This window comes from Calonectris borealis, chromosome 3 (assembly GCF_964195595.1).
Source record: "Calonectris borealis chromosome 3, bCalBor7.hap1.2, whole genome shotgun sequence".
NCBI classification, from domain to species: Eukaryota; Metazoa; Chordata; class Aves; order Procellariiformes; family Procellariidae; genus Calonectris; species Calonectris borealis.
In genome coordinates this window covers 110,797,668-110,812,483 of record NC_134314.1, presented here as the reverse complement: position 1 = coordinate 110,812,483, position 14,816 = coordinate 110,797,668, and the positions used below count along the sequence as shown (strand labels likewise).

At 41.3% G+C, this 14,816-nt stretch overlaps 1 protein-coding gene across 9 annotated transcripts in view; it reads left to right on the top strand.

Annotated features, from left to right (window-relative positions):
• Positions 1 to 5,306: 5,306 nt before the first annotated feature.
• The window catches only part of CLIP4 (CAP-Gly domain containing linker protein family member 4), a 32,970-nt gene continuing 23,460 nt past the window's right edge, over positions 5,307 to 14,816 (top strand). The window contains exons 1-10 of one of the 9 annotated variants that reach the window (XM_075147298.1): positions 5,308 to 5,391; positions 5,939 to 6,061; positions 6,373 to 6,445; positions 6,521 to 6,557; positions 8,806 to 8,868; positions 8,971 to 9,085; positions 9,455 to 9,601; positions 12,558 to 12,697; positions 13,614 to 13,707; positions 14,580 to 14,741. In XM_075147298.1, the coding sequence (XP_075003399.1) occupies positions 9,067 to 9,085; positions 9,455 to 9,601; positions 12,558 to 12,697; positions 13,614 to 13,707; positions 14,580 to 14,741 (562 nt within the window). In that variant the 5' untranslated portion in view covers positions 5,308 to 5,391; positions 5,939 to 6,061; positions 6,373 to 6,445; ... (1 more) ...; positions 8,806 to 8,868; positions 8,971 to 9,066. Of the gene's footprint in view, positions 5,392 to 5,761; positions 6,062 to 6,372; positions 6,446 to 6,520; positions 6,558 to 8,805; positions 8,869 to 8,970; positions 9,086 to 9,454; positions 9,602 to 12,557; positions 12,698 to 13,613; positions 13,708 to 14,579; positions 14,742 to 14,816 lie in introns of those variants that run through there. The other 8 variants (XM_075147299.1, XM_075147297.1, XM_075147300.1 and 5 more) reach the window with 8 other exon arrangements.

Sequence of the window (14,816 nt, the reverse complement as noted above, 5' to 3'; positions counted from 1 at the left end):
CTACTGTTAAAATTGGCAGTATTCTTATTTTGAGGGAGCTGCCTTGTCACGCAGCGCTCCTGAAGTGAAAAACTTAAACCCTGTCAGACATAGTTGGTCAGACTAGAAAGACTGGTCTGAAAGTGGCACTGTAGATGCCTTAGAAAAGGCAAGAATAAGGCCTGAACCTGGATGGAGATGTGCGGTACTCAGACCCCAGAGGTGTTACCAATGCTGTAACCATGGGATGGATGTCAGGGCCTTATGAAGGAAGAGTCAGTTGATTAAAAACTGTATGAAATTTCAGTGTAAAACCAGTAACATAAGCTTAAAAATTACAGAAACAAGGAAAAATGATAATGAGGGACTGCTTTTGGAGGTTGCGGGATTTAAAATGGGAATGTGCATAAATGCTCATATTGGGTCTTAAAAATTTAAGGTTTGTATTTGTGGATGACTTCTGGGGATACTGAATTTCTGCTCACTGGGGAATTACGAAGAGCTTCAGTGATAACAACAACTTTAAAGAACTATTTTACTGTGAAAGAAACCTGCTTTTTCTTCTTTTATATCAGCAAATTGAATATAACCAGGGAGCTGTTCATACTGTTGGCCTAGATAGCACTAAGTAAATAAGAAATTGCTGCTTTTTATTTCAGCATCTCCTACAGAGCTGACACTGTTCTGGGAGATGGAGTTGATCCTCTCCTTTCTGTAATCACTAATAGAAATACTTACAAAGCTTCATCCTGTTTCCCCTGTGGAAACTTGTTGACAACTGTAAGGAATAGGAATATCATGGTTTGAAGGAAATCTAGTTGCAAAGAATTAAATGAAACCAGTGAGTCTATACAGAGCCTTTATTAGTGGTGATGGTGCAAGTGAAAGGCAAAATTCATATTGACTCTGGGTCAGGGATAAACTTTTCAGAACTGGCTGTCTGAAGCTCAACTCATGCCTTCTCTTTTTTTATTTCTAACTTCTAAGTAAATTGCTTCAGACTGATCGCATGAGACAATAAATATGAACTCAATGCTTTCAAAAACCTGTTTTGCAAAAGCAGAACCTTTTTTTTTTTTTAAACAGCAGCAGGACAAGAAAAAACAGTTGTTGAAAACAGGTAGGAAACCAGTTTCCTTCTCCAGCAAAAATACTTTATAAAGGGATTAACAGAGCAAGAAATACAAGAAGAAAATTAAAGAGAGTCAGTATTGGGGGTTTGCCTGCACAGGGCTGTTGGTACACTCAGATAACCCAAAGGAGTCGAGAAAAATTGGATGAGTTTAACACCACTGGAGGTCAGCAGTAGTTTTGTGAGATATATTTACATTTGTCCATTTTTTTGGAATGTGTATTCTGGTCACTTGGTCGTAGTTTCTCTTGGCTAAGAAATCCATAGGTATTTAAAAGCTTGCTATCTGCCATAACTAATACATTCACTGCTGGTTTCAATGTTAAGACAATGACTGCCAAAAGGTAAGAGTTAGGACCAAGAATTGTGTGAAAACAGCATAAAGCTTTAAGTATAGATTTGAAGAGTTATGCAGATCTAGAAAATTAGAAGGGGACAGTCCCATTAGCCTAGGCAGTAGTTACATCAGTTCTCGGAAGTGGAAGCAGGTTTGTGGTTGTGGAGCAATTTCAAGGAAAGCAAGTTTCTATCAGGTAAGGGACTGGCAATTCAACAGGCAGGCAGTGGCTTCTGTAACTTCTAGTGGAAGGTGGTGGTGTTGATTTGGGATCTAGAAGTGAGGTCCAGGTGATTCGTATTCCTGAAAAATATCCCAGGACGCTTTAGAAAAGAGAACAGCTATTTAGCCTCATGCCTCTTCCAGTTCCCAGTGGATTCCCTCACCTAAGCATCTCAGGGTTTCCCTAAAAATTGAGATAAATACAGCATTCCTCCTGCCTTCCTCTCGCAGTGTCTCAAACCACAAAGTTTGGTAAACTTTGCTGTGTGAAACCATGTCAAACCCACGGGTAGCCTGGAGCACGGCAGCTGCTGCCCGGCAGTATGGTGTGCTGCGGCAGCCGTCCTAGTGCAACTTCTGACGCTTGTGTGCGTGGAGCAGGCATTTACTCTGGAGAGAAGATGATCTCCTTTCACTGCCTGGGCACTAATGAGAGAGGAGCTGAGTGGCTCCTGATGAAGTGCTAGGCTTGAGGCTGTGGATCCAGAAGCGGTGGATGGGATCTGAGGAGCTAGGAGTTGGCACACCTAGCAGAAACTGGAAAGGGCAATTTACATGGCGGGCCCCTGGTTGATGCTTGGAGAGAGGAAGGTGGTGTGTCCCTCGGGAAATAATGGGCAGGGCTGGAAAGACTGACAATGACAGGTAGCCTTTTTTGTAGGAGAGAAATGTTCTGACTGTGGGTGGATACACAGCTTCCTTGTTTCACACCCAGCTCTGAGGGTAGCTCCTGGAGTATCCATCGTCTTTTGAACACGGTTGCTGTCCTGAAGCCGCACTGAAAGTGGTACATAGGTGCACTCACTTTCAGAACCTCTCTGCTGCCCTAATCCTCACTCTAGAGTGGCTCTACTTGAAGCTGCAATGTCTTCCAAAGCCATTTAAATGATCCCTTTCCTCTGACATGTAAATTTGTGAAGATGAAGGAACTGGTTAGTAATGCCCTATTTCTGTCCAGAGGAGAAACAAGAAGTGAAATAATATTTTAGTGAAAAAAAGGTTGTTGCTCACAAGCATTGTTTCCCCGTCTTCCTCCCGAGGTGGTCAGCTGCAGCCCATTGTTTTGAGTTCTCCAGGTGCTCAGCAACTTTGCTGCCCATGGCAGCACCGAATGAGTCAGACAGGATAGGCTGAACAGACTTGCATTTAGACTCGTATCCTGGCATGTAGGAGTGGCTGAAAAAGGTATTGTGAAAAGGTACAGAATGAGGTTTAAAGATTTTTTTTTTTTTTTTAATTTCCATTGCAGGGCCCAGGGGTGGAAGTCAGGACAAGCAGGGGTTGGTTTTGTCAGGCAATGGTGTCTAGTCTCCTTTGCGGTTGCAGCACTAAGTCACAGAATTCACTCTGAGCTAAAATGTTTGGGTTTTTTGCCTTTACTGCTCCAACCAGATGTTCTAGAACCTGAGAAGCTTTGTTAGGTGCTTGCTTTCATTTTCTAGCACAAAAGTATTCACACACAGTTTTATCTTCATATTCAACATTACTTTTGAATTCACACACCATTTTCCATGGTTTATGGCAGATGGCAATCATACCCTCTGTCTCAGCTTTCATTCTGCTGCATTAAACAAGCCATGCTCTGGTAATCTCCTAAAACAGACTGTTCTTTTCCTTGACTCTGCTAGCAAATAATCTCTGGGCATGCTAGATTAGCTGCCTCTCACTGGAGAAGGGTGGTCAGAATCGCGTGTAATTTCCCAAGGAGATGGCAGAACCTGCTGGCATGAACACTTTCCTGCCACAACTCTCCAGTTACACATCCTAAGATAAGTGTTTGCTTTTTATGCCTTGCATCATATTGGTAATGATGCTCATTGAGTAGCTGTCAATACAATCGCATCTTTCTCTTCCTCAGTCACTTCCATATGATGATCCTGTATATCAATCTTATTAGTTCTTTCCTTTTTTACAGCAATTCTTTCCATTTTTTTTTGTCTCATTAGTTTGCTGTTTTTTCTGCCAAAATCATTAAAGGAAAATATGAAACAAAGATTAGTTCCAAGAATAATATCCCAGGATGTCATCGGTAACCTCCCTCAGCCCAGTACTTTCCATTCAACTCTTCTCAACACTGTTTCCCCCTGTGCTTGCGCTTTACCTCCACTGACATTCTCCTAAATTCTAGTCTTTTCCAGAATTGCTAAGAATTTCCATTTCACTAAAGTCCATTATTCAGTATCAGCCATAAAACATTTCCCTTGCCCAGAATATCAAGCATCTCAAAAAAGGCAGACATCAACTGCTAATACCAAGCTCACATTTGATCTCGCTTACATCCATGTCTTTGGTTATAATTTAAACTCTTTTTCTAAAGTACCTTGAGGTGAAAATAGCAGGCCTGCATTTTCCTGGACTACTGTTTTTCTTTGCCTTTTCCAAAGTATGGAACATTTCTAAGAAATGGAAGAATTATCTTAGCTTTTCTCTAGCCATCTGGTATCACATTTACTATCACAACTGCAACTCCATGTTCCACTTCTTTCAGTTTTCAAGTTTCTGGGATCTGAGAGCACTTACAGCTCTTGACTTTTCCAGTACTTCACTTGAGGTAATTTCCACTTGTCATTCACATTATTTGTCCTGCCTCCCCAACCCTCCATTAATATTATGACTGGAAAAACAACAAAAAAAATCTAATTATAAACAGTTATATTTACTTAACAGTGATCCACATTGAGCATAACAATATCGCAGGACTTGTCTGAGTTTTTATCCAGGTCAAATCCCCCTCAAGTAGCCTGGGCTCAAGCCGTATGAAAATGGGTTTACCACTGCATAGGTTTCTTAAGAGATTACCAATTTTGGGATTTAGATCCTTATTGGGTTTACAGCACTGGATAAGCACCCCCTGAAAGGCCGTCTTGGAAGTTGCTACTTTCGCTCCTCCAGTTGGTTACTAAAACAACTGGAAAGTCCAGATTTCTGGGTTCTGTGCTTAAATCTACCACTGATTATGTGTGACCTTAAGCTAGTCCCTTCACGCAGCTGCTGGTGCATAAACATTTTATGGCGTTAAGCATTCATGACTACTTGGCACCCGCACTCCTCGGTTCAGAAGCACTGTGCAGCCGCCGCCCCTCTGCTCCCCATCTTCCCCCCCCGGCCAGACCTCCTATCCCTATTTTCCTTCGGCTGCCTCAGCAGCGTGGAGCATCGGGATTATTTCCCTGCTCATCCACGGACCAAAGCTGCCTGTCCTGCGGTTCGCTGGCCTTTCGTTTTCCCTTGACTTTATTTCTAAGCGCCGGTCAGGGCGGTCGCTGCTGCGGTACGGGTGCAGGGTGGCGGCGGACGAAGCTTGGCAGACCCTGCCCCTGCCTGCGCCGCCCTGGCCGGTTTGCAGGCCCGCACCCACCTGGAGGCTGCGCCCCCGGCAGTAACGCCTGCCTCGCACCTCCTTGTACCTCAGCGCTGTCTGTTTTGTAACTGCTCCGGAATTACCTGAACCGCCCCGCCCGACGTTCCGGGCAGAGGAGCCGCCCGGCCCTGCCTACCCCGCACCGCGCTGCCCGCTCACAGGACAGGGACAGGCCCCGGCCGCCTGCGGCAGGGGCGCCGCCAGGGCCCGGCGGGCGAGAGGGGCGGTGCTGGCCGCCGATAGGCCGGTGGGCGGGGAGGGGCGGGGCGGTGGCTGCGCGGGGGCGGGGCGAGCGCGGGGCCGGGGCCTCGCTCGGCTCCCTCAGCTCCGGGCGGGCGCGCCCCTCCCCGCGGAGAGCAGGTAGGACTTGGGGCGGGGGGGCAGCCGCGTCCCCGCACCTCCCGCAGGGGAGCGGGACGGCGACCGGCGGCCTCCCGCTGCTCTCCCGCCCTCCCTCCGCGCGGGGTGGGGGCGGGGTGGCGGCGCGGGGGCCGCCGCAGCGGGCGGGCCGCGGCCGGCCCTGGCTCCCGCCGCGCGGCGCAGCGATGCCGCCCCCCGCCCCCAGCTGCGGGCACACGCGCGCCTGACGGGGCCGTGGGTCCGCCCGACGGGCCGGGGTTGCGTGGGGCCGGGCGGCAAGGCGGGAGCACCGTGTGGGCAGCGGGGGGGCGGTGAGGTGCGGTGGCCTCGCGGGGCGGCCGCGGCTCGGTGAGGTGTTACCGCCAGCCCCAGCCCGCGGCGGCGGCTGCCGCGGCCGGGAAGCCCCTCCGGCTGCCGCGGGGCTCACTCTGAGAACCGGCCCGCGACCGCATCTGAGCGGTGCCTGGCTTTCTGCTGGGGGAGGAAGCTTTGAACGAGCAGAGCCAACCTGGACAGCTCTGAAACCTGAACTCTCTTAAACTTCCAGCTTCTCAGAACGAAGTGCCGTGTTGCAAGAGCGCACCAGTTGAAAAACCAGTCTTGAGCCTACCTATATACACGTAACATGTCTGCCACTCGGGCTGTAAATTTTACGGAGCAAGCAGGTGGTGTATGTGCAAGAGTCTTGTTCTCGGAGCTTAATTTTTCGTCTTGAGCACATATAAGTACACGATAAGTCATCCATCATACACGGTTATTGTCAAAAATAGCATCACGTTTGTGGCAAGTTCTGCTATCAAAGCCCTAGCACAACTGTATTTTATCCCTTGAAGTGCTTTAGCATTTGCAAGTTTTTTATAGCACTTGCAAGAAAACTTTGTATTTGTGCTTTAACACAAATTGCAAATTACAAAATCTGGAGTATGTGAAAAAGTTGGATCCTGTATTATACAACTTTTTTTTTTCTTTTTTAATATGCAGAGGTACCACGCACTTCTGTGTAATGTGTGGATATCAGGAAACCTGTAGTTGCTCTTCAATCTTGTCAACATAGGTGCGTGTGCATCTGATGACCCTTTCAAGTTTTCTTATCTTTTTTTCCAATGATATTTCTATTTTTCATTTTCAGATTTAATTCAGTTAGAAGAACATATGGCTGGCAAATAGTAAGTATGGTACTCTCTGCTGTGCTAAACTACACTTAGTAGTAGTTAGGCAATGCTGTGAACAGGGAAATTCTGTCCTTCATTGAATCTCTCTGACCGTTTCTTTCTGTCTGTCTAAACTCATCTTACTAATGTAGGGAAATCATTGCTCTTCTGGAAGACCTTCCATTCCATTTCACCAGGACTTCCCACCTGAGTCTGTATGTCTTGGATATTATTAATACCTCAGGCCATTGGGTTTTTGCTCAGAACAGAAGTCATTATGAGGACAATGTCTGTTTGTCTTTTCCCTTTCTTTGAAATAGTTTTCAACCTTTTGCTTTCTTCTTGCGTTTCCAGGTATGTGTGTATGACGTTAGCTGGTTGTGATGTTCTTATACCTAAGCTAGCAGTCTCTGGAGGGAGTCATGGGTGCAGAATATGTTGTTGCCTTGACATTGCATGTACTGTGTCATGACATGGTGATATATTTCTAGATCCAAATTAAAATCCCACGGTGTAAGGGTGTGCACGCTTAGGTCAGGGGGTGTTGGCACTAGTGGAAACATGTGAAGCCGTTCTTTACGGAGTTGTGTCGGCGCACGCATTGTAGCACTTGGGTCTTCATGTCACCTGCCCAGCAACATGGGTTGTTTCCCTGCCTGCTTTGCTTTGGTAGTTCATGTGCTGAATTCTTTTCACTCGTGTGACAGATTGTATTCTGCCCTCTGACCCCTCAGAGTAAAAGATACCCTGGATACTTGCAAACGCACAGATTCTGTACTATTTGGTCTGCTCCCTGTGTGCAATAAACAGTCTTTTTTGTATTAACTTTCAAGTGTGTCCGTTGATTTCTAGTTCCAGCAACTTTTGTCATCGTACTTGTACTCACCTCTTCCTGTTACCATCTGCTCAATCAGGTCTGGCTACTTTTCATTGTGTTTCTTTTGTTTTCTTAGTGTTGTACTGGCAGCGCTGTGCAAAAAGCTTATAATTCCTTTCCTGTCTTTTTCTAACTTAACAGGTTCAGCTATCATCTCTTCTGTACTCATGCATATTACTTGTTCCTTTGTGCATTGTGTGAGAGTGTCTGATGTGCTACCTGTGCAAAAACTGTTGTGGATTCATGTGTTTTACAAAGCTTTGCTTTGTTTTGTTTTGCCACTGTCTCTGAACAAATATCAGCAAATTTATTTCACTGTTGCCCTACAAAAGAGATTTAATTAGTGACTTGCAGCTTAAGAGACTTTCTAGTCCCTCATACAAGAAAGCCGTTGCTGTCATGTTTATGAAGACTATAAAGCCATTCAAAATGTAAACTCTTAACTTTTCCTTACTGGATGGAAGTAATAATTGAAATAATTAACGATATTTTTGGCCTCATTGAATCTAAGAATGCTTAAGCCAATGCAATTTGATAATGCTGTGGGAAGAAATTGTCCTGCCCTTCCCAGTGGCCTCCTTCTTGATCTTCCCTTTGTGCCAGCACATGCGTTTGTACAGCTGCATAAGACTGAGGAAATAAACTAGTTGGAGAAAAATAAGCATTTTTCACGTGGGCCTCATTTCCAAGTTGAGGACAGGGGGAACTGTGCATGGTGTGCAAGAAGAGGAGGTTTTCGTTTATTTACTTCAAGATCAGCACCTGTAATCCACTGCTAAAATGCCTTTTATATTCAAGTGTAGATTATGTGATGTTCCCAAATAGTGTGACAAATTTATTTGGGGAAATACTAGAATAAGTCTATTCACATAGCTGCTTGTGTGTAAGATACAAAAATCAAAATAAGTCTCAGAAACAGACTGCTTTTTTTATTTTTCCTGTTTACTCGTGTATAGATTAAATGTAATAAAAACAAACATGCCTTGAAGCTCCATGAATTCTTTCAGTCAAGCAAACTGGCAAAACAAATTCCTGAGTAAGAAGCACTGTATAGCAATCTCCAGAATAAAAATTTAGGTTGTTTAGTAGAAGCGCTGCTTTTACCCTGAGTATTTAACCATGTAAATTCAAGATACAGAATTTCAGTTTTTCAACTGTAAGATGTAGTCTCCAATAGTGCAATAATGCCTGTTTCTATTAAGAATAATATAAGAATAATGTTTTTTGTCACTTGTTACTGAATTTGGCCGAGTAGATGTCTAACAAGTGATAGCCAGGTCTCCTCTGATCTTAGCGTGTGAACTGTAACTAGAATGTAACTTGGCCTGGTGGTTAGAAAACGTCACTATAACTGTACAGCCATTTAATCTTTCTTCTCTCTCCTAGGGTTGCTCTAAGGCCTGAAAAGTTGACTGGAGACAACACCCGGGTGGAGATTACAACACTGTGGTAAGTATGCTATTTTAAAACATAGAGGGGAGAAGCTGGGAAAGGAGTTGATACGGAATCATGAGTCCAGGAGTGAATCACTCGGTGGTGAATTGTCTGCAGCTTTGTGTGGGAAGATTAAAGTGCCGAGAATTTTAAGAGAGGAGAAAGCGGTAGCTGGTAACACGTTCTTGCTCACGGTGAAGGAAAGGAATATGCATGCAGAGTATGAGGACAGGTATTTGATGCTTCACATTTTCATGAAGCTGTAAAACACACTAATCCATTCATCGTCACTGTGTGGTTGCTAATTATAGCATTATTATTTTCATTACTGCTCAAGTGGAAAACTGGGGAGAAATATGTTTTCCATTAATAACATGCAAGTTAATGATGAAATCAAAACTAGAAGTCGGCTATCCTTTACACCATACTCTACTAGCTTTTACTAATTAACTTTATTCGTTTGTAAAAATGTAATGGTAGTACTAGTTTATATTTGCAAAAAGGAAAGATTTTAGTGTCATTGCACATTGTATCTTACTACGATAGAACTAATCCAAAGTATTTCTAATGAGGTTATTTGTTCATTTTTTTCCTCCTAAAGTGGCTTTCTGGAAGATGACCATAGAGGATCTTCCAGAACCTTCCTTAGAAGGAGATTCCCTCATTGAAAGAGAACGGTTCTTATTCCCAAACTCTGAAATATCTGTTACTTTTTCTGTTGCTGCTGCACCAATGCCTTCAGACTGTGGTATGTACTTTTAACAGAAAATGAATTTGTGATCAGCAGAAATAAATTTGAGTAATAAATTTTAAGAAAAGCTATCAACTCTTAATTTATTCCTTCTTTTCAGAAAAAGTTTACTGCTTGTTAAATGAATTCTCTATTATTTTCTAAAGGAAATGGAAGATGAAGACCCATGCTTTTTCTATTTTTCTTATTGCATACATTTTAAATGATAATATCTTTTCCTTCTTACTGTTTCTTTTGTGTGTGTGTGGTCAGATGTTTGTAGGTTTTTTACATCTCAATGTAGAACTGGATATTGTGTTAAGATGTAAAATTGCAGTAATTAAGTGTAGTTAAGCATCTACATCACATTTAAAACCTCCGGAGTTATACTTTTTCTCGTGCTTTCAGTATGTAAACAATAGACTATAGGGGGATATTTCTGTTGGAAGCGTAGATGTTTGTGGGGGTAAGAACTGTGAAATGAGTGTTAGAAAATTATAGCAAGTATTGGTGATCAGCTTTTGAAATAATGTTGAATGGTCTTCACATGTATAAATTATAATAATATTTTAAACAGGTTATATAATATATTAAAATGTCACTGTAGGTGAGGATCTTCATAGATGACTACAATTACAATGCCTTTGAATATTGCAGAAGATGTTAATAGCATCTATATACCTTAAAAATTACTGCCTCCACCGCTGTTTTTCCCATGCATTGATTACAGCAATCAACTGTGTTCAGGAAAAATAAATACATGTAATGTTCTGTCTTTGGCAGACTCAGCACTCTTGAGACCTATTTGATGAGTTAGCACAGGTTGGAAATTTAGCAGTTCTATACGGTATGTTTTAGTACATGAACATGTGTCTTTACGTGGTTTAGCCCTGTTCTCTTAACTTGTCCGTCCTATTCTACTCCAAGTACTGCCATGATTTATTCCATTATGCTTTCTTATCCCTTAGAAAAATTTTCTATTCGTCCTTCTTTAAACATTGTTGTCTTGTGGTATCTTTAATAACACTACAATATCACTACCATCTTTCCTACTCGGTCTATGCCTACTCATTGAATAAAAAAAATTCCTTTTATAGGAGGTCGCTGTGACCTGTGTAACAGTAATATTACTGAATCTGGGTAAAGAAGGTTAAACCACAACAAAGATTCTTGGTCATTACAGTAAGTGCATTTATTTTTCCTTAATACAGTTCAGCACTGTAATCAATGCATGGGAAAGAGAGAGGTGGAGAAAGTAATGTTTTAAAGTGTCTAGATGCCATTGTAATCCTTTCACGGAACTTTTTGTTGTAACAGATTTTCTGTAACATTTATTTGGTTTGCAAACACTACAGCTGATCACCTGTTAAGCACTTATTATGGTTGTTATTAATACTTAATATATTCTCAGGTTTTTATCCTAGCATGCTGATTGTAACGGTCTATTATAGTTGTTTTCTGATACATAATTTTGTTCAAGTTCGTAGCTAGAAATGTTCCTGGTAAAGTAAGAATCACACATGTTCTGTAAGATCATTAATCTTGTTGGCTAGTTTTCTCTTTACTTCATAGCTTTCGGCAATAGATCAACTGTGGTTTACGCGGAAGTTAAATATTAGTAGATAAATCAGTAGATCTGTGTCAATGCATGGGACATAGGTAAGAAGCAGACTTTGTGTAGTGCTGGGAGATAAGGAGTTTGCTTTTTTATATATATATGCTACGTGCAAATAAAAATTCATGCTAAATATCAGTGAAGTTTTCCTCCTTTTTCATTCTTGTTGAATCAAGGCAATGCAGTTAGAGGAACTCTAGATAGCCAGGAAGCGAGCTCCGTATGTGTGCTTTTATCTGTTAATGCAATCTAGAAGCGTGGTATGCTCTTTTTGAGGAAAGGTTGTGATGATTCATCCAGAGGTAGCTTATACCATGTCATACACCCAGATGGCTGATGCTCTATTTTACTTAACCTGTGTGTCTATTCTGAGAGCCTTGTATCTGCGATTGATGCAAGCTGACATTGTACATTTATTTGAAACCTTGTTAAAAGGCACTCCCTGATAGCTGCAGCGGGGGTAAAAGTTCAGTATCCTCCACGATTCAGTCATTTGCTGATGACAGTAGGTTCTGCTTCCATTCCCTCTCCTAATAGCCGCTGCTATTCAGATACTTTCATATGATTTTCCAGAGTTGGAAGAAATTCCACAAATTTAAAATACAGTATGCGTATATACATGCATACACATACACCTGTAAGTAACATGAAATATCATACTTTAATAACAAGGTGGTTTTTACACCTGTACTTTGGATTGCCTGAAGCAATATGAAGCTTAAAATCTTAAAAATATATCTTTTTTTCTTATCTTGGTTTGGTGGCTTAATTTTTAAAGATGTTTGTTACCTGCAGCTGCCACCAGCTGGGATTGATACATTCATGAAATATCTGGAAAATAATGGAGGCCATAGAATGCTTTCCTGATTTGTGCATGTGTTTATATTTTGGTATGTTTTATGTAACTTGTGATGGAAGAAGAAGGAGAAGACATGTTTTGTAGCATATGGAGAAATCATGTATGCATTTAATCACTGAGAGATCAAGAGGCTTGTCTGTACTTGGGAACAGCTTAGAATCAGCAGTCTTTGGCTGGCTTGAAGCAAGAGTAAACCCTTATTAGCATAATCACTGCACATTTCTCTTAGTCCTTGCCTAAACTTAAAATCAGTCTTTAAGTACCATTGTATTGGTTGCTGATTCAAAGCTTTTTTCAGAAGTATAAGCAAGACCTTATATTAAAAGAAAAATAGACCAGATGTTAAAGAAAATTTTCTGAATTTTCTAATTCAACATTCTGATTTTCCAATGTGATTAGTAGTGAAGTGACTCTCTCTGCTGTTCTTTGCCTCTGAGTTTGAAAAACTAGATGCATGTTAAAACTTACTATTGTACCTAATGATTCCTTTTTTTTGACAGAGTTTTCCTTCTTCGATCCCAATGATGCGGCATGCCAAGAAATACTTTTCAACCCCAAAACATCAGTTTCTGAATTGTTTGCTATCTTAAGGCAGTGGGTTCCACAGGTCCAGCAGAATATTGATATTATTGGGAATGAGGTGAGGTATAAATGAAGATTGTTGAATCCTTTCAGTGTTAAGGAAATACTGTGTTGACAACAAATAAAAACAGTTCATTCAGAAGCAGAACTAATCATAAACGCAGGTACAGTTTCTGCCCTTTAACAAGTAGTTACTGATCAGTGCCTTGTGTTCCACATGTTGTCAGCTTTCATTTGGAAAGAGAAAAATGATGGGTAAAAATTCAGTACATTTGGATAGATGGTAGAAAAAATGTTTCTTCTCAAAGCAGTTGTTTACAAACCCTTCACCTTGGTGTTTCAGTTTTCTACTTAGCAGTGATCATAAACTCCAACACACGAAGTTACAGTGAAGCCTGACCTTAAGGGCAATGCTTCCAAGGCACAAAATGAGTTAGGAACTGAAATCTCTTTGCAACCTGCGATAGGCTGCTTTCAGAAGACACCGTGTTTCTAGTAATTCCATACTACTTTCTTATTTTTCTTCTTCTGGATTACAGGCTTTTCTAGCCAGGTGGGGAAGTATAGTAAAGATTCTTTCTACTGTATTGTAACTGGGGGCTTTGTTTTGGGGGGGAAAGAGGGGTTGTTGAAAGATCAAAGAACAAGGGGAGAGAGTTCATAAATGATGTCATTTTCCTATTGTTCAGTTAAGCAGTTAACTTTTCAACATGTGAAATGTATGTTAGAAGTAATAATATAAAGAAGCTTTAAAATCTGTGAACGATGAAGGTTAATGATATTCATATAATACTATTTATTATATTTGTGCATGTTGCTCAGTTCTGCAGTTACAGTCTATTCTGGCAGGCTTCTTTGTTATTAGCCATTGAAATGAGTCCAGGAGTCAATATATCTGAAATAACTTACTAAATAATACTGATGTCAGAGATATGCCAGAGCTAAAACGTGCTTGTTTTCCACTTGTCTCTCAGATCATTAAAAGGGGTTGCAATGTGAATGACAGAGATGGACTGACTGATATGACTCTCTTGCATTACACTTGCAAATCAGGGGCTCATGGTATTGGTGAGTAAAGAAATGTCATTATAGATGTAAAAACCTAATTAATTCACAAAGGCTAATCCCACTGACTATTATAGAATTTTTCCCTGCAGTAGGTTTTTCTTTTTTTGGGGCTTGGTTTTGGCTCTTCTAGTGGCCGTCAGAAAGGAAGATACGGAACTGTAGCGCAGTTATGGCTGTGGCAGTTGGGAGTAAGTTGAGTTAGTGTATAGGAATTGCAAACAATAGTACCAGCTTAAACATATATTTAATGTAGCAAAGGCTGTTTCAGATTGAGGTGCAAGTTGCAAACTAAGCTATCAACAGTTTTCTTACATCAGTGAAACTAGAATATTTAGGTGACTAGCTGTTCTTTTCTTTTTTCTTTCACCCTGATCATGTCAGAAGAAAACAATCATCTTTACATTATTATGATCATAAGTACTGGAAATAAGACATATTTAACTTTTCTATGTTGTGCTACTTTTTTGTTGACCCGAACCCAGTTCTCCTCTGAGTTTGAACTAAGTTTCTGAGTAGGGTCTGGCATAGGTTAGCTTTTCTGGTGTTGGCAGATCTTTTAACATAAGCTTCAGCATTGTGGCGTGTAATTTTTTTTTCTTCTATCAGATACTAAAATCCCTGGTTTTGATGGGTGACAAATTATTTACATTAGAGATAAACAGGTAGTGTTATTATATACTATAGTAGAGATTTCAGGCCTTTATGATAAAAGGCAAAGATTTCTGCATCCTAGTCCTAAAAAGAAAGGTATAGTAATTGTTCTGCTGTGAGCTTTAAGAGTTTAATGTGCGTTATGTGTTACACATAAGCACGTGCATGTTTTCTAGGTCAAATAAATCTCTAATGCGTATTTTACAAAATTTACCTTGCAGGGGATGTTGAAACTGCTGTAAAATTTGCGACGCAGCTTATTGATTTGGGTGCTGATAGCAGTTTACGCAGCCGTTGGACAAATATGAATGCCTTGCATTATGCTGCCTACTTCGATGTTCCAGAACTTATTAGCGTTATTTTGAAAAATGCAAAGCCAAAAGGTAGGCATTGTTACTTTCGTTTCATGTAGTTGTCCATATTTTGTTATTCTGTTAACCCTGAACTGGTGTGTAGTG